The sequence below is a fragment of the Neolamprologus multifasciatus genome, chromosome 20 (assembly GCF_963576455.1).
Source record: "Neolamprologus multifasciatus chromosome 20, fNeoMul1.2, whole genome shotgun sequence".
NCBI classification, from domain to species: domain Eukaryota; kingdom Metazoa; phylum Chordata; class Actinopteri; order Cichliformes; family Cichlidae; genus Neolamprologus; species Neolamprologus multifasciatus.
This window is the reverse complement of record NC_140458.1, coordinates 12,698,061-12,722,322: the sequence shown is the minus strand read 5'-3', so window position 1 is coordinate 12,722,322 and position 24,262 is coordinate 12,698,061. Positions and strand designations below refer to the sequence as shown.

The following is a 24,262-nucleotide window of genomic DNA, read 5'->3' as shown; positions in this document are numbered from 1 at the left end:
TTTTGAATTGATAAAAATAGTTTTTATGTGAAATTATCAGTTTTATTTAATGTTATTGGAATTGCTGTGTACAAAATAACGAGACTTTTTCTGTCTCTTTCAGTTAAAAATGCAAACTCCACGCACCTTTGCAAATACAAATAGACCAGCACTCACCAAACCATCCGAGTGGTTTTTAAATATTTTACTAAAATACTTTGTTGTTTATGGGTTTAGCATAAAAAATATGATACATCCATCCATAATATGTCTGAGAGGTACAGAGATATAAAAATGTAACATACAATGTAGGATTAAATATATTTTGCATATGCATCAAAGACAGAACAAAAGCAGCAGTGCACAGTAAAAGAAATGGGACAGCTGTTCACAAATCATTTTTATCAATGCTATAAACCTACAAATAGCCATTAAACGCAATGATATCAGCAGAAAGTGGATATATAAAAAGTGGCAGAAGCTTGGTCATTGTCTATGATTTTGCAGAAAGCGTCATTTTTGTGGTATTTAAATATTTCATATCCCCAAATGTGTTGTTTCTGACTAAGACTTTGAATAATTTTTGAAAAGATATAATTTTTAAGTGGCACAAAGTAGAAAGCTTCTTTCCATCATTTCTATAGCCATGCTTTAATAATAACTTCTGCTGGACATTAGTGACAGTGGTATTGTTAAACAGTGCTAAAGATGAGTCCTAAGGAATGGCTTAAAGGTCCATATTGGCCACAGCACAATTCCAGCTGTTAAAGTAAGTTGCCTGTGATGAAGACGTATATCCTTGCATGGAAGGTGGTAAATGTCCCTTGTCTCCATAGCTTCATCTCTACGTTGATTAGGAAATCCCTGGGACCCTGAACTTGGCGGTTTAAGAACACGGCACCCGTGTAGGCATTCAGCTTCCTTGTGCTGAAGTAGTTTTCCTCATTTCCGCTTGTGATACTGACAATGATGTTGTCTCCGGAATAGGCAGGAGAGGGTCCGATGCGGAAGATCTGAGCGGGGATGATGATGTTGGATTGGAAGCTGAGGTAGTAGTAGGTGATTCTTAGAGGAGAGTTTTGACACTCCAGGTAGTTAGGACAGCTGATTCGCTCACAGCGCCTATGAGGGAGAAAGAAAGGAAAACGTTTTTTATACAGCAGCTTTATCACCTTCCAATAGCAAGACACTTCAAAATGACTTTAAGACACATTGTTTTAAATGCACACTGGCTCTGCTTTGCCAATGTAGCTCCATATCTGAATTTGTGACAGGTAAAAAAAAGCAACAACTACATTTCAAAATTATTCTATATTTATTCTGTACTTTGTGTTGTGCATTTGTTCATTCAAACAAGTCATTTTGACTTCTCTCTCTTACAGGACACCCTGTGTTTAAGGTATAATTCTTCTAATTGGTTATCCTTCACACACAGAAGGTTTAAACAAAAGACAGGCTGGGCTTCAAACGCTCACAACCAGACCTGTGCGCCTGAACTGATCAAAGTAGGGATATGCCATCCAAGTGACATCATACACAGCCTAGAGTAGAAAAAAACTGAACAGAAAAAATTGAAAATTATAATGATGACCTTCTGACTGAGAGGGATTATTTGTGCTTAGCTGATTTTTCAACAGTTGAAGTGATCCTTACTAAAATTATGCAACTGCCTATGACCTCCCCTCCCACCCGGCCCACCCAAAAAACCATAGACACTGTAAATTTTTACAAAGACCAAATGAATAGAATTCTTTAAGGCATGTTTTGACTTACGTGTCAGACACTCTTCGGTAGTTTGCCGAACAGCTAAAAGAAAGGCAGCGGTACCCTCCTTGAATGTTGTAGCAGGTCTCAGCTAAGGAGCAGTTATTGGCCCCTGTGGCACACTCATCGATATCTAAAACAGACAGTTTGTGCACAAGAGCTGGTTTAGTCACCGACTTGGTTAGTCACAGGGTAATGGAGGGGAAAAAATGTCCTTGTGGGGAAAAGACTATTCAAGCAAAAAATTGAATTAGTTTGACAAGATTTTTAGGCCAATAAAGTTTTACAGGCTGTGTAATTACTGCACCAACCAACAATTATATTTATCTGAGCAGAACCATTAGTGTATGCTATATAAGTGGGTGCTGAGCCATTTTTAAAGTCAGTTTCAGGGCGAAGCTCAATGGGGCACACTTGCTCTGAGGCGGCTGCAGTACAGTGAGCGCATGCATGTCGTGGAGGGCTATTCACCTCTGCAAGATCGTCCATTTGGAGACATGGTGTACCCATAGTCAGGACAAGCACACTTGTAACTGCCTGGAATATTCACACACTTATAGGTGCACAGATGGCCAATGCTTTGGGAGCATTCGTCAATGTCTGCATGACAAGGAGGATAAATCATGTCAAATTGATATATAAACTTGTCTAAACAAACGTTTTGTATAAACACGGTGCTTGCAATGTGTAATAGAGCATGCTGCACCTTCACATGTGTGGCCATCCTCCTTAAGGTAGTAGCCTTGTCTGCAGTAGCACTGGTAGGAACCATAGATGTTGGCACACTCCTGACTGCATAGGTTGGCCAGACACTCATTCACATCTGGAGATTAGAGGTTAGAGCTCATTACTGTCACAACTGACTTGATCAAAGCAGTTTCAATGTTTTTATCCTAACATATAAACAAGATGTTGTTATGAAGCCAATTATGGTTTTAATGGTTCCAGCTTGAAGGCATGGCATGATACACAGTACAATACACTAATGCAGCTAACCAGCACATGTTGTGCTGTGCCCAGCTTTCACATCAGATCAGCCTTACAGCCTGTCTATCAATGCATACAAGCATGGTGTCTCAATAAATACACAAGAACACATATTTTTATGCACAAATGCACAAAAATCTACAGTGACATGTGTCAGCATGCACAGACTGATGCGAACACACCCGTACAGGCAGACATTAACACATACACACCTTCACAGTTCTTGCCATCACCAGATAAGCGGAAACCAGAGGTACAAGAGCACTCATAGGAGCCTGCGGTGTTCTCACAGGTCTGGGCACACAGACGGCCTCGGTAGCTCCAACACTCGTTTATATCTGAAAGAAAGAGGCAGCATCATCATCATACTTAGGTGAGTGCACTTTGTGTTTGTGAGTTTGCATCCATGTGTGCAAGTGCGTGCACGCAACCAGGCATGTGCAGTTTTGTTGTCCTGCACAAATGCGTACGTGCCTGTGCGTGCTTGCGCGCATGTTAACGAGAGTGCGATGTGAGGGGACCATCTGTCTGCTGATAGTCTAAACACACGGGAGAGTCCATAATTATGAGAGTCACAACACAGTGAGTCCCGAACAGAGGGAGCAGTGGCAGCATCAGCCAGGGTGGGACAAAGTCCTCTGCTGCAGGAGACGTGATGGCTCAGCGGCTACTGCAGAGGCCAACAGCAGAGTCTGGGAAACAGCAGCAGCTCTCCCACAACAGAATAATAAATAGGGGGAGAAGAAGAGGCAGCCAAACCAGAGGGCTTGTTGTACAGTGGCGCAAGGAAAAACAGGAACTTTTTCTTCAGATTACATATGTAATGTCGTTCATACCTACACACATCCTTCTGAATGAATCATACTGATAGCCTGTTCGGCATTCACAACGATACGAGCCAGGTAAATTGTGGCACAGCTGGCCTTCTCCACATCGATGTATGTTGCTCTGACATTCATCCACGTCTAAAAAAGGCATCATTTATAAAACAAAAAAAGGAAAAAAGGCAGAAAATATATTCATGAATAGCATTTGTTTAAACAAGACACGCATACAAGACATGTTGATTTTGACCTTAAGTCTGCACATGTAAGGTTGTTTGTTCAATACGAATCTTACCAACACATCTGGACCCATCAGGACTAGCATGATAGCCACGGCTACATGTTATCTTTCTGTTGCAAATGTAGGATCCCATTGTGTTGATGCAGTTAAATCCTGGACTGCACGGCTGGGTCAACGCACCACACTCGTCAACGTCTGGCATTGAGGACACCACGGGGGGGAGGAAGATACGTTTTAAGAAAGGCGGGAGAAGAGGAAAGCCCCAAAGGCACAAAGACAAGGGTCCTGAGACCAGAGTGCAGCTTTTTAGCCACACTGTACTGCTGTGATATCAAAGCAACCACACATCACACAGTTGCATTCCTCTGGATAACTTTGTTGTTGTTTTGTGTGTGTGTGTGTGTGTGTGTGTGTGTGTGTGTGTGTGTGTGTGTGTGTGTGTGTGTGTGTGTGTGTGTGTGTGTGTGTGTGTGTGTGTGTGTGTGTGTGTGTGTGAGACATTTTCTCCATTTTCTCATTTCTCAGAACATTTCTTTCACACTCCTTTTATAGCGGCGTCTTCTGCCTCGACATGCCTCAGTTCCTGCCCCTGGGGGCTAATTCCACAGCATCAGTTTGTACTGGAGGAGGACATAGGATTGGCTTTTATCCACCCTTTGCAGCCCCTAACAGCAACTTCTCTGATCTCATGTCTGTGTGGCATTTAACCCCTCTGTCACTGCAGACCTGCTGATTCACCTGCATGACAAACAACCGTGCATCTTCCCGCACTATGATTCACCTGTGGGGGAATTTCTGTTGGTGCATCTGCCCGGATTCACTCATTTGTTTGTTTCCTTTTCTTTTTAAAAGGAAAAAAACAACAATGAAAAAATTGCTGTGGTTTGCCAATCTTAACGATTTCTCTCTGTGTGTCTCTTTTTCCTTGGCATCCTTTGTTTAGTTTTACCCGTTTAAGTTCTCTACATATTTATGGCTCACGTCTTCTGATTATCTTTTGTCAGTCCGTGTTCCCAGCATTTCCTGGCTGGTCTTTACCCCATGTTCCTGTGTTTTGGATTTAGTTTCCTTGCATCCTTGTTGTCAGTATTTGGATTTGTCTTTCTGAATTTTTGGACCATTATCTGTTTGAGCAACTCCCCGATTTTAAGCCAAGTTTTGTTCATTTAGTTTTATTTTGTTCATATGTTTATTCATCTTATTAGTAGTAGAACTCAGTCAAAATAAAAAAAATATATATAAGCAGAATATTGAGGAAAAAGGTCTTTACAACTAGTCTGAGGTAGAGGATCTTGTTTTGAAACAAATGGAAAAAATAAAGCAAAATAAAAACATAGAGACAAATATGTGATTAAAATCTGCAGCAATATCGATCATTTTGGAGTTGGACAAAACATAAGAGAAAATGATGATATGTGTCTCTGTACATGTAGGAAGGTTGTATGAAATTATATCTTTTGCTCACTTTTTGTAATAAATAAAAAGTTTTCTATTACACCTGTAACTGAGAAAACACAGTGAACTAAGCGCTGCAGGTCTAGCAAGGACATTTATTGGTTTCTCTTACCTACACACCTGCCCTGCATGTTGTGGCTAAAGCCCATAGGACATCGAGTTTTGGGGTTGCATCTGAAAGAGCCCTCTGTATTCACACACTCAAAGCCATCTCCACAGTTATGGGTTCTCTGCGCACACTCATTGATGTCTGTGGGAGAAGAGAGGGTTTAATGGGGATGGGAGAAATGATTAATTCCAGAGAAGATGTAATAGCACATTTTACCACTGGATGGCACTCTGGTTAAACAGCAGATCAAGTGTTTGACTTTTGTTGCTGTTCATTCATCATAAAGCACTCTAAGTCAAGTAATTACAACTTAGAAATCATGTGTATACTAAAAAGCTGCCATGAACAAAAGATCTTTCAGGTATATTAACCTGATTAGCACATCTAGCCAAACCAACACAAGTCTCCTGTGCATTGCATGAGTGAACACTGCGGTATATTCCCCGAGAGTCCCACAACACCTGTCCACTCAAAGATTTACCTGCTGAAAATCAGCTTTTCACATCTGCTGCCACGGTGTGAAGCAAAGCTGGAGGGAAATCATACTCTCAAAATATCAAAAAAAAAAAAATACAGATGTGTTTGTGTATGCCTGTGCATGAAAACGTTCACAGTAGTCTTGTGTTTTCAAGTAGGTGTGCAGTATTTCACTGCAAATGCTGTACAGAGGCCTAAACTAGTTCTGGCAGCCCCGCAGACACAGGGTAGGTCTCTAAACAGTAGATAGTGATTGAGCATCTCGCTCCTGACACAAACCTGGCAGACTCAGCAAGAAGCTGAGTGAGCCTGACACCAACGGAGAGACAGAGAAAAAAGCAGGAAGCAGGATAAATGTGTGAGAGACTGGTAGTGATTTCCCCACCCAGTGAAGTCAGAGGGATCAAGGAACCTTGAAAGGTCAAAGACTCCGCATGCTGCTGTGAGAGATGATTTAACCAGTCAGTTTTCTCTGTGTTTCACTTAAAAATTAAATACAATACTACTAAATACTGTAGAGTTAGGTAATGCAGCCATGTTCAGAGGTCACATTTTTAAAAAGTTATTTTGACAAATTCTTGTTAATGTTTTCTAGTTGTATTCTCTCCATCCTGCTCTGGGTGCTGAAAACGAGAAATGTAATTTTTGCAGTGGAACCCTGGGTTAGCTGTGGGCTACATATGTTTTTAATCTCCTAATATTAAAATAATTTGCACTACAGAAAATCATGCTACATTTGCTGCTAGCTGTCTCTGTTTGCAGCTACAAATGCGCAATCGAGTGCTTTGTATTTGATAATGGGAAAAGTCTTTATTTGTTCATCACGAGCCAAGATTTTCAAAATCAACGGCAAGACAGCGAGCACTAATGCAAGATTGCACAATTAATTTTCTGGTTTTAACTGAGTCATTCACTTCCCAGATGAGGGAGGAAAGCATTTGTTTCTTTTTGAAGGCTGAATGTGCTTCATTTGTGTGAGGAGGCTAAATGAGTGTTTCATTATAGCATCGTGGTAAGACATTAAGTTGGAATAAGTAGCACGGCACAAAGATGTTTTTGCATTATCTTACCTAGGGTGAAACAGCCACATTCTTGGCACATTGTGTGACAAATTAAAAGAAAGAAAAGGTCTGTGTGCTTTTGACAGACTATCATTAATTTTGCTGGTCTGATTGCTTCCAACCCGCTTTGGATAATGTTGTTACTTCAGAGCCAATGATCTGTTTGGAGGCTTACTTTCTTCTTAAATGCTCGTTTTGCCCGACTGAAGATCCTTTACATTCACAAGGAATACGGATTAGCTGAGTGTCCTTGCTCGAAATCCATCCGCAGTTTCAAATACTACTAATACTGATCTTAGAGGCCCTTCTTCCTGAACACTGCTGGTGCTTTATGAAGGAGACCACTGCACAGGCCCAATTTATGGTGCATGGAAATAATGAGACGCATAGGGAGGTTTACTATTTCATACCAAAGTTGGGCACCACCCACCCTTGAGCCTGGAAGCTCTTCATACAGTTAGCAGCAAGAAATACTATAGAAAAAGGTAGATTCTTCATGTTTTGGGTTTTTTTTGTTATTCAAGCTTACTGTGTGCTTAAAATGTCATAATTACAGGTTGATTTTAAGGTGAAGGGAGAATACTCATAAGGCTTATAAAGGTGATTGTGCTGGAACAGTGCAGTTTCATTACATTGTAATAACACAGTAGTTCACATACTCCCTTGCTGCCATTTACAATATATTCACTGTGGATGTAAGTAAATACATTGATGCTGGTTAATGCTGATAAGGCGTAGTGTACCTTCACAAATGTCATTGTTGATCTGGTATCCAGGCGGACAGGTGATCAGTCTCTGACAGACATAACTCCCTGCAGTATTCATGCAGTGCTCATTCAGCTGGCAGGCATGTGGAGACAAACACTCATTTGTGTCTGGATTTTGAAAAGAAAAGAATCAGGACAAATGTGAGAGTGTGAAGAAAGAGAATAAACAATGAGAAGTGCAAGGAAGAAGATGCACAGATTTAGAGAAACCAGACAAGATGTGGGGAGAAAAAAAATATGTCTTTGTCTGGTATCTGACAATCAGCAGTTTGACGCAGACTAAAGAGACAGGTCAGACCCTCCTCCAAGAGAAAGATCAGGAGTAAGACCACTGGGTATAAAATCCACACAATGAGAAATTTGTTGCCACAGTGAGCTGCTGTCACAGTTTGCTGCTGCCAAGTAGAGAACAGACCAATGGTTATAGCTTAAAGATAGATCCCCAGGGAAAGAGCTTACACACATAGCGCAGTAGCTGATCAGACTCAGGATAAAAAGGATAAAAAGTCCATTCTGAATGTAAATAAGAGGTATGGTATGCAGCTGCTAAGCTATATTGTGATAATGCATGGATAGTTGGGATAATCCCTTTGGAAGATCAAAACTTCTCCACTTATGTTTTCTTTTTCGTTTCCAGTTGGTGGCTAAAAGTGAAAGGGATTAAGGGCTGTATCTCCTCTGCAAATCTAGAGGTGCTGATGAGCGGAAGAGACAAAACAGTGGCAGACAGTCTTGCCAAGAAACTTCTCAACTGGAACCAAATGTCTGCGAGCTCAAGAAGAAGACTTAAATGAGTGCTGCAAATGCAAGCCGCTTTCACTTCTTCAAAGGTTTTCTGCATTATTTCAACATTTTACCTCCTTACCTTCACACGAGCGTCCGTCAGCTCTTAAAGAGAATCCTGGCGAGCAGGAGCATCGGGGCTGTCTGCCCACTGGAGTGCACTGTTGCTCACAGATGTTGTTTCCTGAAAATAATGCCGTGTAGTCAGGTCAAATGAAATGCACTGCATTATCATTACACACAGCACTACTTCAGCAGAAACAGAGGAGCGCTTGTGTTGGAGGGGGGAAAAAACACTCTGTTTACTGTAATGCCGTTTGCTTATTTTCTTCCAAGTTTCCAGGTTGATTGCTGACCTGGTCATATTCAATTTCATACTATTGGCTCACAGTGTGGCGGACCTCCACCCTGGTGTCATGGAAACCAAACAAGAGCAACAAAATGTGTCATGGCACTCATTATGATATGAAGAATGAATTACTAACACCAAAATGCCACTTGAGTTTGACATTTGCAGCACAATCACATGTGATGAAAGGGAGAGTTATATTCAGCGGCATTAAGGTGGATGTTCCGGTCTCCAGATGAATGAGCGTGCTCACTATGAGCCGCCAGATCTGCAGCTCTCTCTCCATTTATCAAGCACTGCATTTCTAACCTTCACAGGGGTCGAGTAGGACTGACGACGGAAGTGGAGAGGTGGGTTCCACTGCTGCTCTGTCAACCTCCTGCAGTCTGTTCTCCTCATCCACCGCCTCTGCACAAACATGAGTAATGTCAAGACAAAAGCGATGAATTACTCTGTAATCACAAATTCCACCTTTCCATCTACAAAGGTCTTCGAGACTTAGATCTTGTGCAATACCTGCGTTTTAGGATGATATGAGGCTAGTGGCTACGGATGAAAGTTGTAATAGCAATATAGGTGAGACAGGAAAAAACACTGCCTGCAGACAAACATTTGGTTTTATCAGTGAGGCCCATTGCTCACTGTAATTTGCTGAGAGCTCTAGCATTAGTATCCTGTTGAGACAGGCTTCTGTTGGTAAAAGCCAGTGTTGATTAAAGGCCGGTACGTTGCACAGTCTTATCTAAAAATACTCCTGAACTATGAATCTGAGCAGATCTTCACTTTTGTCTTGAAAAAAATAAACATTTCAAACAGCGTGGAAAAACTTTCACTAAATCCCATTTGACGACAGCAGAGATGTGACTAGTTGGCCATTGCTGTCAGTCAGGAAAGGGATGTTGTATGAATAGAATAATTATTATTAGGCACTATCAGGCCTTGCAGACAGGAAGGAACTCAACAGGCCAGGAAAATAATACACAGTGAATGTGTAGATAAATGGGCTCTCTCTGGGATGCATGCAGACTGTAAATCATTGCTTTAAAAAAAACAAATGGCAGAGAGAGCCTTTTCCCCATGCGTTGCTATCGCTAGAAAGGTCTTGTGGTATTTAGTGTGACAGAAAAAGACTGGTGATCTTTACTTACCTTGCAAGCAAGAGAAAGTGTCCTCTTGCAGCACATACCCGGGGTTACACTCACACCGGAAGGAGCCTATTGTGTTAACACAGATGTGGTGGCAGATGTTGCCCTCATATATGAGGCACTCATCCATATCCTCCACCTCAACAGGACTCTCCACTGCATTCTCCCCATTCTGCTCTTGACCAATGGAGAAGGCCTCTCTACGATACGGGCTGTCCGATACTACAGCACAAGGAGAGAGCAGCTGTTACTCTCACAAGTCATGGCATATCATCAAGAACAAAACCTGTTAATTACCTGCAATATTTACATGGAACATAGTAGTATGGGGGATTTATTTTATTAGTCTATTTTTGCAGGGCTGACTGCGCAGGACAACAGTGTCACGGCTGGGGCGGCAGTCGTGTGGTGGAGTGAATGAGGACCCGAGTAGTAGACAGCGGCGGAGGTGCGAGTGAGTTTTATTTACAGTGAACAATAACCAAGGTGAGGGCAGAACAGAACATAAACTGGGAAAAACTAATAAACAAACCTGAAAACATAAGGTCAGCGGGAGATACACAGAGATGACACGAAGAACGCAGGGCAGAGAGGGGCAGCGAAACGCTGATTAACACGGAGCAACACAGACAAACTGACAAGGAGCACAGACTGACACCCACTATATATATACACACACAAGGCAATCAGGTAATGGCACACAGGAGGGGAGCACAGCTGATCCTAATTCACAAGACGACAGGAAGACACAAGCTGACACAGTGATAACAGACACAGACCTTCAAAGTAAAACAGGAAATTCACAAAGACAAACTCAGGGACACAGGGGAACAGAGCACAGGAGGGAGAACACTAAAGCGCTAAACACAAGAACCAAACCCAAAGCACTAATACAAAATAAGAATTAACACAAAACACAAAATGAATCCAAAATGAAACACAAAACGCTGGGTCAACGACCCAGGACCATGATCAACAGTCACATATGACACCGTTTGCATCCCAAACAAGTTCATCGGTGGGCTATCACGAAAATCAATCCAGTGTAAGATAAATAAAATCCACCAAAACACGTGCTGTATTTCTAATTATGCTGAAGATTTAGCCATGCAATGGACTAAATGTCTGTCAACCTATAGCAGCCAAAGAAAATCAGTGTATGGTAACTTCCAATAACAGTGGACTAGAATAGAAATGAATACAGTGCAAGCAGGTACACACTAAATCTCTTATAATTATATTACATTTGGTTATTATATGTTTCTTTCAGCCGGTTTCTTTCTCAATATTGGAGAAATACCATGTTGATAAAAAAAGATTGATAAAATAAAATGACCTGGTTTGTTTTTAAAACTGGTGCCAGGCACTGCCGGATTCCCATTAATACTCCTGCTTTCAACCTGCAGCATGCCTTTCACAATGTGAATTCATGCATGTCAATATTTGTTCAGAATACCTTTTTTTGGCGGTGGAGTAAAGTTCAAAGGAGGCCTTTCTCTGATAGTGTGCCGGCCATCTTGATTCACAGTCCTCCCCTCCTCCCCCTCGCAGCAGGTTAGAAAGATGTGTCTGCAGTGAAAATCCAGGTAGTGGTGGGCTTCGCAGCGATGCCCCTCACTGCGGAACTGCAGCCCAAGGGAGCAGCAAGTGCAGCACTCCTGCAGTTCACACAAACAGCCTTTGAACGTGAAGTTGGGGTTTATGTAAGTTTTGAAAGTAGCATGGAAACAAGTCTAAAACCCACTTTGTGAAAAACAAAACATACTGTGGTCCATCCCATATTCATGATTTGTTCTCCCGGCAATGTGGGTCTAATGATGGCAGTTTTAATATTTCAACTGGTAGGTCAGCTGCATTGCCAAACAGGGAAATTACATTTTTTTATTAATCTATTTTTTTTTTACAGAGTATGGTCCCTGAGGATAATGCTTTGTGCTTTTAATGAGACCCTGACATCTCCTCTAGTAGCTCTGCAAATTGTTTTTTTAGTCAAATGTTTGAAATGGGACTCATTTCCAGAAACTTGGTGGGCATGCTTCCTGCCTATATAATTAATCTTACATATTTTCCCTTGACTCTTCATAGTGCCAGTAGCACTAAATTATAGTAAAATATATCGAGATTTGTGCTGTACTTTGTGGATTTCTTTTGCAGAGACCTGATTAATGGTTTCCAGAGGATAAAGACACTCATTGGCCATTTCTTTAGGTTAATTTGTTCAGCTGCTCATTAACACGAACATATAATTAGCCAATCACATGGCAGCAAGTGGACATGAAGTTCGAACTGAGCACCAGAATGATGAAGGAGGTGATTTAAGTGATTTTGGATGTGGTATTAGCACTGACAGGCTGGTCCGATTATTTCAGAAACTGCTGATCTGCTGGGAATTTCCCACACAACTATCTCTAGGGTTTACAGAAATTGGTCTGAAAAAGAGAAAATATCCAGTGAGCAGCAGTTATCTGAACAAAAAATGCATTGCTGATGCCAGAGGTCAGATGAGAGCAGCCTGCTTCAAGGTGTAGGAAGGGAATAGTAACTCAACCCCTTTTTACAACCAAGTACTGCAGAAGACCATCTCTGAACATACAGCAAAATAAAATCACACTGGGTGTTACTCCTGTCATCTTAGAACAGGAAACTGAGCCTACAGTTCACACGGACTCACCAAAAATGGACAATAGAAGATTGGAAAAATATTTCCCAGCCTGATGAGTCACAGTTTCTGCTGCGTTATTCAGATGTTGTGTCAGAATTTTGCGTAAAAATCACAAAATGATGGATCCATCCTGCCTTGCATCAACAGTTCACGCCAGGGGTGGTGTAATGGTGTGGGCAATGTTTTCACACTTCACACCATCTGAACATAGTTTAAACACCACCGTGTACCAGAGTAATGTTGCAGATGACTGTGTACTCATCTTCTAACATCTGCATCCAGCAGATTAACACACCATGTCAGAAAGCTCAAATCATCTCAAACTGCTTTCTTGAACATGACAATGAGCTCACTACAATCAAATTGGTTTCCATAGCGATCACATCTCAATCCAATAAAGCACCTTAAGGATGTCATGAAGCAGCAGATTGGCATCATAGATGTGCAGTGGACAAATCTGAAGCAACTGTGTGATCCTGCCATGACAACACAGACTAAATATCTTCAGCAAGTTCTTCAATTGCCACAAAGGATTAGGGTGGTTTTGACAGCAAAAAGGGGGTCTGACCTGTTACTGGCAGGATGTGAGTAGTGAGTGTATACTTGTAATGCTGGCAGTCACCTGAATGTTCCTGACTATTCCTCTGTTGCTACTGTTGCTATTTATGGGCTAGTTTCAGAGAACTGGTCCTAAAATTAATGCTAATCCTAAAATTTCATACACGGATTTATGTTCCCCTCCAGATAAATATCCCTTAACCTTTCCTCTTGTGCCATCATCAAGTCAGATAGTTTTCTCACACCGTGAAAATGAATTAGATTCCCTTAGCCTCAGATGTATTTGTGTTAAATACTCATTTCTAAATTCTTTGAAGACTTTTATTATTGTAAGCATATTAACAGACTCCTGTTAGCATTTAGCCAAGAGTACTGCTGTGCAAGAAATTCACAGAGCCACGAGCTTTTCATCTTGTTGGATTGATCTTTAGTAGTTACAAGTCTGAATTTGGGGCAGCTTTCCCCTTGTGTGTGGGCTCTCACTCGTTTTCTCTCTAGCTCTCAGCAAGATTACTGCTGCAAGTGCCCGGGAGTATGGGGAAACATAAAACTGAAGTAATGATTGCTGTGATGTAGCGTGGTTGTAGATGGAATAATATTACTAAAACTACAGGGGTTCCTCGAAAAGGTGGTGAAAGCCAATATTTAACACCTGTACAGTGCCAGTAATGGCCTCACGCTGCTCATGTGCCTCTGAACAGATGGGCTGATTTCCTTCAACAGGTCAGGTAGCAAATGAGTTACTTTGGGCATCTGGACATATAATGGTTACACAGTCATCGCGAATGGACCTCACTGATTACCTCAATGTCTCTCCTGCCCTGCTGCTTTTTTGACATCTTTAATTATGACGCCATGTTCACACAGTTTCATAGAATTGAAATCTGACATGTGAAATAGCCTAGGGCTGCTGTGAAGATAATAAAGTTTGCAAGACTGTGGGAATCTGGGGTTGTATCGGGCCCTAAATTAGTGTCTAGATTAAATAGGATCATTAAATAACAAGGGTTTGGCACAACACCAGTAAATCTCAGAGGACATCTACAATAAAATAAAATACTGGCAAATGTCGTGCTGAACTGTGTTTGCCAGGTTACCTGGTCACATATACTTGCCTTGTAATAATCAATCCCACATTTATTGCTGGCATCTTCTCTGCACATATTTCCTGCTCTGGCCACATTCACTCCAGCCATGCACCGACTTTCTCTCAGGGAACCGAGGCAGCACTGTTGTTGGGCAGTCCTGACAGAGAAAAGCACACATGAGAAATGACTGCAGAAATGTCTGGACTGCAACTGTGGCCTTCCAGCGGCAACAATTCTTCCAGAGAGTGTTACCACAGAGCTGACAGGACTGTGTTTCCAGGTTTCTGTGAATTCTATTAGATGGAGAAACTGAAATGAAAATCTTAATATTTAGCTCTGAGAATCATTCAGCAACAGCAAAGAAAAGTGAGCTAAAATGTGATTAATCGTGCAAAAAAACACCTCGTTGTAACGAAATGGGAAAATTACTTTGTCATTATGTCTTTTGTGGCCTTTAATGAGGTGAGAAATACATTCTTCTGATATGTTCAGTGAAGTAGATCGGTGTTACATAATAATGCCCTTACAAGCACATCGAGTGCATATCTTTTGCGGGTGGTTCCATGTTGTTACAGTGACCATTAGCCGAAGCCCATTTCGCCCCTGTCTCACAGCAGGTTTTCAGCTGCTCCTTGGCAGACACTGTAACAAAACACAAACACCAAGATCCAGATTTATCCTGCTCAGTGTACCAGGGTTTCAAGCCACATAAAATAATGTTGACATAATGCATATCGCTGGATTCTAATTGTACATCATTTTTATCTAAGAATCCCGTCAGCGAGATGCTGTAAAAATGTGGTTATTGATATCTGAAATACAATCAAATCTCATCTCCTGCGGGACAGAGTTTGCTGGATTCGGTGACTGCACGCTGAGAATAGCAATTACACCGTGTGTGTGTGTGTGTGTGTGTGTGTGTGTGTGTGTGTGTGTGTGTGTGTGTGTGTGTGTGTGTGTGTGTGCATTTTTTTTCTTTTCAGACTCCTTGACTCTCACTTTAAATGGCAACAAAAAGTAGGAAACCCCAGACTCTATAAAATTAGCTTCAGAGTAAAACTTCTTTTTTTTTTTTTTTGTAAAATCCTGGTTGATGACTGCTGGATCAGAATAAAGGGATAACATATTAGCACTTCATTTTAAACTGAGAGCAGACAGAGCAAAAACACATGATTCGGTTTACAGAGGAAAAAAAGAGCTTATGTGTGTTTCCTGAATAACAGGGAAGCGCATTCCTGTGCTGATTTGTGGCCCCTGCACTACTGTACAAGACAAAATTCTTTGCATTTATGTCTTCTCAGCCTGTCACAACTTGCAAGATTATAAATATCATAAAATTCACACCTAGCATTGCTATGTTTTCCTTTTTTACTCATCCAATTAACCCTAATTTTGCAAATAACATGTTCTTATCCAATTTACGTTCAAATTGAGACAAAAAAATGCTGCTACCCACTCTATTCAATACTCGACGATATATTTAAGTCAAAGCAACTTGTGTCAACATTACATCGGTGGTGATGAAAGTTAGCCTTCATCTTCTGTGCGAGATTAAATAGTAATCCATTCTGTGTTTTGGAGACAATTCAGTTAAGTCTGAAACAAAGCAGAGGATACTAGAGCATGGTAAAAATGATTTATTTTATTTTTAAAGATTTAAAAAAAAAAAAAAAAAAAACCTCTCAGAGAGCTCTAATTGGTCTCTTGCAGCATGGTCGTCTGGAAAATCAGCCATAAGTAAGAGCAGGGATCATAGAGAGGAAAGACCAAGCAAAAGTCTTTTCTAAAGAGATGATGCTCTGAAGAGAAATCAAGCATGCCTGAAGCCACTTTAGCTTTTTAACTTCCATGTTCACTTATTTTCATTGAACTATTTCTCTCTGACCTACCTGTGTAATAAGGCCCAAGCAATTACTCATAGCGGAGTGAGTGAATGCTGCAGTCTGCATAATTTAAGGGTTTAAAAATGAGGAAATCTAAACCTTGAAAGGCATGATGCCTCTTTGATACACAACTACAGTATCTGTATGTACACCGTGCAGGTAAACAAGTCCTTTTGAACCTTTCTGGAAGTATATTAAAAGACAGAGAACGACAGGGAACGTAATTATTCACCCTCTCCTTATGCCTCCTATTCATTTTCTCCAAGTGGCATCACTCCACTTGTAACAAACAAGCATAAATTCCACAAGTCAAATCAAAATGCGGGATGCATACATACAGCTCATCATCATGTTTCAAAAGGATTTTGCGTCTGTAGGAGATTATGTTTCATGAAAATAGCTACTGGGGGCAAAAACAATGATAAACTATATCAGCCAAACATGTATCTAGTCAAACCAAGTCTCTTCCTTTCTCTCTGACAGTCCTTATAATTAAGCCTGTGTAGATACATTTTCCATTCAGCTGTGCAATAATTAACTAAGCTAATTATTGTGCTTCCACGACAGCGATTCAAGATGCACTTGAAAGGTGGCTTAGCGTCATCTCTCTGTTCCAAGCTTGTCATTAAATCTGTCCATTAAAGTAACATTAACACCAGATGCTTCGCTTTTGTCTAAATCCAGAACTGGTGACATCACACCCTCTGAAAATATGAAGCTAGAATAACAACCAAAATGGGCAACTCTCAACATGTCTGGAGGTGTCATAAGGCAGCGCGCTGCCACTAATCAAGGCTCGCGTGTCTCTTCTTTTGTGCACTTGGACAGGTGGGCTGAAGAGATCAGGACCAGCACTGAGGAAAAATAGCGCATGCCAAAGGTCGCCGACATGCAAACTCAAGAGGCTGAACATGCCAGATGATTTAGGCTGAAAGCTTAAAAGCATGAGGAGATGTGTGTGTTTGTGCGTAGGTTGGGGTTAAGCGCCCGAGGAGGTGACACAATGTTCTTCCCCACTTCTACACGAGTACTTGCAGAGATATCGTGTCTTTTGAAACACACAGTCGCTATCCAAGAACAGCTGGCCGTGACACAACAGGGATGACTCACATGCTATGATTTCATTTCCAAAACAGACATTTCAGGTTTCAATTATTTGCAACTTTGGCCTTAATTTCCCTCGAGTCTGTGAGCCAATAATCGTGGGATTATTGGCTCACAGACTTGTAGTCATGGAATCCCTGAAGGGTTGTCACATTGTTTGATAGTTTTGCACAGTAAACGCCAATCCAATTACTCCTCCTTGTGGTAAAATAATCTGAATGAAACACTAATACACACTTTCCAGGGTTGCCACTATTTGCTGCATTGAATTACTTTGAATTATAGCTTCCTAATGTTTCCCAGTGTTAACACCCATCATCACAGCCCACACATTTTTGTGTATTTTGAGTTATATACAACATCTGCATCAGTGTACATTCCTCAGCACACCTCTATCAAATTATTTTCCACCGTCTTGTAATTTTAACCTACTTTCCCCTCCCTCATGGAGCCTTATGGATTCCAAGTTATGTTCACAAGCCATAACGCAGGAAATTTAACCATGTTTTGCCTGAGGAAATCCATACAAATCTTTGGACCTGACACATAGAAATAACAGCAGGGAATAATTCATACCTAATTTGTGCTTTTAAATTTTTAAAAGTCCCATTAGAAGTAATGTTTCTGCATTAGAAAAGTATAAATGAAATATTTTGTGTAAAAAGATGTATGGACTGGAGGTGAAATAGTCAATTACTTCTTGGATTACATGTATTTGTTCATATGCGTATATGTTTATGACAGAACTGCAAATGGGTGCAAGGCACAAACCTGTTATTTTTCTACAATTTATCACCAATCTCCCTTTACTTATGCTGTGGGTGAGTTTTATGAGTGGTTTCCAGCATCTGGATTTTTTTTAAAAATATATTTATAATCATGGGTGACATGAGGCTCAGGCGGTTTTTTAGTAAGCGGATGATGCATATGGGAGACAAGCCAAAATTAAATGAACTGAAAGATACTTAGATTAATTATCTTCTTCAAACTGATCTTTACAGAAGTTGGAATGAACTCTCACGTAGCCAATTCTGGATTTCACCCGCCTTTTATGCTAAGGAAAATTATACATTTCCCTTCCCCACGCCCACATGCAACATGTTGCAACAGTTTTGTTGGTAAAAACAAGCACTACTCCACATTATTTCACTTCACCTCTTATATTTCTTCGTCCTTTACTCTTGTGCCTTATCCACAGTTCCCGTTTTGTTTTGTTTTGTGGTTTGAGTTTGGTACAGCAGGAACGAAAGTTAGTGAGAGTAAGTTTGTGCAGAGGTGCGCTTCGGATGGAGTGATTACTGGGAAGATTACTGGGAAACCAGCATCCTCGTGAGAGATGGATAATCACATGGACTCATGAGGGAGAAGCAGCAGCGCCTGGCAATCAAGCCATAACAGTAGGCTCATTCATCAGATGGGTATTATGCTGCACACAGGTACAACCCCCAAGAAATCCTACACCAGGTTAGCCCCGCATTTAAACAGTCTAAACAATTCCACCCTCCTTCTGAGCACATTCTGGATCTGTCTGGGAAGGGAAAAAAGGCAAATGAGCAGGAGTTATTGACTGAAGAAAAGCACAAACACATTTGTCTTGGGCTGCAGCAAAGGCAACTCATTTATGTTTTGTGAAAAATGTCCGTGTTCTTGTTATTTATGTTTTCTCTTTTGCTGTCTAAATAACTTTGGCATCTTCAGATAATTGCACTGATAAAAAGGCATTAGTCAGGACTCTTATCAGCTGGGATTTTTCCTGCTTGTGCTTGAAGTGTCACCAAACTGGACGTCTTCCTTTAGTCCAGTCCAGTGAATTCTCACTTCATTCCATCATGCAAACTGAGTAGCCAGACCAGTTAGTTCGAGATCCTTATTGCTGGTGAAATACTATGCCCACTTAGACTTTCAGCTGTGTTGCATTATGTTTATCTTCTGTCTGTAGTGTCTTAAAAATATCCATGAAAGGATAGACGACTCACATCCTGGACACCAGACTACCTATGGATACAAATAAAGTAACCTCTCTGTACATGAGCTTCACAGTTAGTTCTTGAAGTGCGCTCCAACAGAAAAACCACATAGATGCATTCTGCATATATTGTGCATACCTGTAGGGGCCAGGCGCTGAAAGGAAAAATTGTTTCTGACAGGTCTCAACAATAAATCGTAGAGTTGGAAAGTAGCTTAACTACACACCTTTCAATGGCTGTTTGCTGGACAAAACACCAGGAATAAGTACGATTTCTTAAAAACCTCCCTTTTTAGACATTCATAATTTAGTTCACCCACCTCATATAGAAGCTCTATAATATAGTGAACCCACCAGTGCCTTAAAGCCATAAAAGCGTGTAAATGAAATTCTTCACTAAACTCGAAGCAATATAAATTTGGATTATTAAATTGTAATTATCAGATAAAGAATGCAGTGCAGATTTTTTTTTTTTTTGATTTATTGCATATATGTAAACTAACTTCACATATTAGACAGACTTCATCGTCTGCTTTCTATCCAGTACTCTGACCAGCAGTATATGCACCGAAGGGGAACTGATCTGTTAGAGAATATGCTAATAAACACATGAAGGATTTAAGCAAGTGGTGTGGTCTCACTGGAGCAAAGCAGGGAAAATATGAGACACAGACTTATTCGAAGCATTATGATGTAATAATTTTTTGTTTAAAGCAGTGCCTGGCTTACTCTTTGTTGCTGTTTAGAAACCTCGAGAGAAATAAAAATAGCATTTTCTTAATGCGAATGTATGAAAATGAATACATACTAGATATAGTAATTTTCCCTTCTGAGTAAGGTAGATAAATGATATCTTGGGAGAACAGTCTTTCCACGAACAATTGTTTTTCCTGGATCCCTGCCAGCTAAAATAGAGTGATTATAAATTCCTCCTGAAAAGAGAGAGGATGTGAGAGAAGGAAATGGAGATTTCCTTTGAAAGAGTACATCAGTACATCATCACGGTGTGATTTATTTTGAAGCAGGCCTTGAATGCATCAAAAACATTTCATGTTTCAGATTTGTTTTAAATTCAATACCTTCAATGAAAATTCACACAAGTAGGGATGCTTTGATTTATCAAAGGTTAGGATTACTTAAAACTGTGCGTTATATGTTAACTTACTTTCTGTGTAGGCCTCAGCATCTCGAGTCTGATAGCTGCTGAGTGTTTGAGGTTGTCTTTGATGCTCCTCGCCTTCCTCTCTCATCCTGACTGGAGCTCTTCTAGTGGGACTGAATTGAACTGTAGGGTATAACTGTCGTTCCTCTTTACCAGTCAGCTGCCTGTGCTCCACTGCCTTTTCATGTCCTTTGTTGGAGGCAGAACGGGGGTCGCCATGACTTTGTCTGTTGTGGCCAAAGGGCCGGCTGTTGGTACGCGCAGTGCGTGCTGTGTCTCTTAGAGTATCCTGTCCCGCTCTGTTTCTGTGACTGCCATGTTTCATGGGTCTTTCTCCAGTTTCCTGTTGTGGCCTGTGGTGCCCGGTGGTCACTATCTGTGTGGCAGTAGTTGCCTTTGGTGATGATGCTTTGTTTTCACCTCCTGTGGTAGTTGGATCCATATTATGAGTAACCTCATCCTCTGTGCTCCTTTGTGTGTTTGGGCTTACTTCTTGTAGCCTGTGTCTCCTTTCATCATGAGAGCTGAGGCTAGTGGAGCTTGACTCTGGGTAAGCTGGTGGTAATGTAGTAGATTCCAGTGGTTGGGCCAGATTTTGGATAGTGGAAGATGTTGGCTCTGCCAGAGTATAGTCATAATCCTCTGTGCCAAAACTGGGTGGGTCCTGCTTGTACAGCGGTAGAGTGTTTTCCCTCACCAGCTTGGAAAATGGTTCTGCAAGATTCGTTTGTTGGCTGTTGCGATTGCCTCGAAAGTCTCTCAAAGGATTGTTGTTCTCTGTAGTTGTTACCGACATGGGCTTATTAACACTGCGGCGGTCACAACCAGGGATGGGTGAGCACATTAACCTTCCACCTTCATCTGGACAGTGGCAAACTTGGCAATGATCTATCTGAAAGGAGTGCCCCGCTTCATACTTCTTGTTGCCATGGGCACAGCCAATACGACCACACTGCAGACATCCATCTGCAGGTTGTAAAATGTCAATGCAGTTGGGGGAAATTTCAGGGCATGGAATGAAATGACAGCTTATCTTCCCTCCTCCCTGAGGACAGGAGCACTCGGTACTTCCGAAATCCACAAAGTAAGATTTCCCCTCTGGGACTTTCCCATCCCTGAAGCCTGCTTTCACACAGTCATAGTACTGGTAGCCCTCACAGGTGCAGCCGTTTTGTATACATTTAGGACAGCAAGCGCCTTTTTCTAAAACATTTTCGATGCAGTTCTGGAGAACAGGACAGTCCACGCCTGTGCAGTCTCTCTGGCTTAGACAGACGTCCACGTACAAAATCATCGAACATAGAAACAATGTTGCTCTTTGCATGTTCATTTTGGATTTTTTTTTTTAATATTCACTTCTTCAAAATAAGCCTCCAAATGACATGGATGTTTGCATTCTTTAGCCTGTAAAAGTAAACAGTGATTATTGATATAAATTTCACAGCTATTATCAGAAGCATATTTTTCACTTAATGACCTGTCTGCTTTCATTTCACAACATGCCAGATGTACATATTTTCCATGCTTAATGTTTTGGCACCAGAGAGGGTGAAAGCTGTGGTTTATATTTTGATTGCACATGGAAATTTGGCAAACGGTGATGTTGACTAAGGGAAATATAAGCAATAATACGCCAGCTACATTTCTCAGTGCTTGAAAAAAAAATGTTGTTCAATAACAAAAACACCCTTCATACAATACAATAGTCAGTATTCAAAAATCTGTCACCTGAGTTTCTGAATGCATGTAGTATATTCTTAAAAATCCTGTCTGCATCCCTAGATTATGGTGGATATGTTGACCGAGTCACTTGCTGATATCTTTCCATAATAATTGTTTTCAGCAAACTGTGCTCTTGCTGTTGCCTACACTGAATTCATATTTTAAGTACATCAGACACGTTGATCTATACAAAGAATTATACAGGTGCTATAAATGTTTTTCATTAAAGTTCTGGAGTCTTTTCTTTGTATACAATACAGTGCAGAGACAGAGTGGCAAGATGCAGTCAGAGTGTGTCAAGCCTGTGAGAAAAGTGATGTGACTTCAGATCAGAGAGCATACTGAAAACCAGGTGGTTTCTATTTTACTTTTCCTGTTATTCCTCTCTGCTTGCTCTAGTGCCAAGCGCAAAACACTTATGTGATATTTCCAACTAAACAGTATGATTTTAAAATTAGAGAATAGCCCAAAACCGTTCTGCATGACAAACTTGTCTTAAGCTATTTCCTGCTGAAATGTTTCTAACTTAAACAGAGTTCTTCCTGAAGCTTATTCTGTTATCACGTTTGCACCAGCAACATTGTGGAGCAGATCCCCACCCAGTGAAGAGCTGCTGTAAAGGGTAAGTAAGAGTGTATGCTCAAAGATGACTTTTTCTTAAGGATAAACACCTGACTTGGGTTCGATGCTATCTAAACATATGGCTTTGAAATCTTGTTGTAAGTTTGTTTTCATGTGAAGTTGAGTAACTATTCAAAAAATATGAAATGCATCTATGCCAAGGTAATAAAATAAAGTCTAGATGTAATCACAATAGACTCCAGGTCAATAATGTGGCATCTGTTGCCATGTCTTCTTTTCATAATTCAGGCACAGGCAGAACAACAAAGTGCTTTGCAGCTCCATTTAAAGAATCAATGATGTCTTTGTGCTCCTGCTGCAAAATCATTTTACCAGATCTTACAGTCTCTAACCAGCACTCTGTTGTGGTGCTTTAGCAGTGTTGAACTCAGCCCTAAAAGCACTAAAGCTTCTGCCTGTTTGTCTATAAAACCCATAGTAAGTGAAATGGTAAGTTAAACATGGAAAGGACCACTGATAAGGAAACCATAATGTTGAAAAATAGTCTGTGGGCCGGTGTGTTCGGCTCAGGTTCGGTTCGGCTCAGGAAATATCCCGCAAAGCATTTCAATCTGTGTTTTGCCGTAGCGAAAAGGTGACCTTTACCCTTGTGCCCACCGAGACACGCGCGCGCGTGCACGCAAACACTTGTAAAAAACGCTTTTGCCCTCTGCGCAGGAGCAAACGCGCTGATTTGTCATAATTTAAACGTTTCGTTGATGGTTGATAAAACAGAGTGTCACACCTATTAATGCAAAGCAGAAACTTCCAAATCATTTACAATCATTTGTGATGAGCAACACCCCGCCTTAGAGGTGCCTTGACTGAACGTCTCAGTCACAGAGCCGCACATAAAGATTACATAACCGATGCTTTAATTCATTCATCAAATTATCCGGTCAGAACAGGAAACGGCAGTCCAAAACACTCAAACTAATATTAGCTGTAATTAGACTGCAATACACCGCGGTTAATTTAAGCGTCTGTTCATATGCTCACGTGATGTTTCATGAGATCTAAGTGAAAATCAAAAGAAGCTCATGTTTGCAAGTACTTTTTCAGTTTTATTTCTAAAAGTGCTTACCTTGCGAACAGGACCTTGCAGCGCTGGTGTGCTTCTGAGCAACAGTTGTGCGTAAAGTTCGGGCTCACTCTTTGGCTGGGAGCGCCTCCGCTCTCTTTTTTGGGGAAGGGCGGGACAGACTGCTATAGAATTATTTCCACCTTTTCCCAGCTTTTTCAGCTTCCTTTTGAGCATAATCATTCAGCCAAAGTACAAGAAATGACAACACTAAATTGTGCTTTGAGAGGAAAAAAATTAAGGAAGTTGGCGTTGTGTAAGTCTGTTTGGAAATTCAATCCAATGACGACAATGAAAAAACTGCCGAGTATGATGTGGTCTTATATGAATATAAGGACGTTTTAAACATCACGTTTGTTCTTTGTTTTGTACGTATTGCACAATTCACCTTGAAATCCTGTACCTTAGCAGCCAGATTAACACGTTTACTCACAAGTAAAGCTCATACCAGCATTATAGACATCACATGTTGTC

The 24,262-nt window shown here is 40.9% G+C and overlaps 1 protein-coding gene across 2 annotated transcripts; it reads right to left on the bottom strand.

Annotated features, from left to right (window-relative positions):
- Positions 1–569: 569 nt before the first annotated feature.
- Positions 570–23,976, bottom strand: LOC146494539 (fibulin-2-like). 2 transcript variants are annotated; one of them, XM_085144922.1, is made up of 17 exons: positions 23,792–23,975; positions 20,368–21,768; positions 14,777–14,891; positions 14,277–14,406; positions 11,398–11,599; positions 9,945–10,163; positions 9,106–9,204; positions 8,530–8,631; positions 7,641–7,772; positions 5,363–5,500; positions 3,850–3,990; positions 3,567–3,695; positions 2,943–3,068; positions 2,450–2,566; positions 2,215–2,343; positions 1,753–1,876; positions 570–1,101 (listed from the first exon to the last, which is right to left on the bottom strand). In XM_085144922.1, the coding sequence occupies exons 2-17, from the start codon at positions 21,692–21,694 to the stop codon at positions 744–746; spliced, it is 3,588 nt and encodes a 1,195-aa protein (XP_085001048.1). In that variant the 5' UTR covers positions 21,695–21,768; positions 23,792–23,975; the 3' UTR covers positions 570–743. The 2 variants fall into 2 exon arrangements, with proteins under 2 accessions (XP_085001048.1, XP_085001050.1); XM_085144924.1 differs by lacking the exon at positions 7,641–7,772 and having other exon boundaries at positions 23,792–23,976.
- Positions 23,977–24,262: the final 286 nt, after the last annotated feature.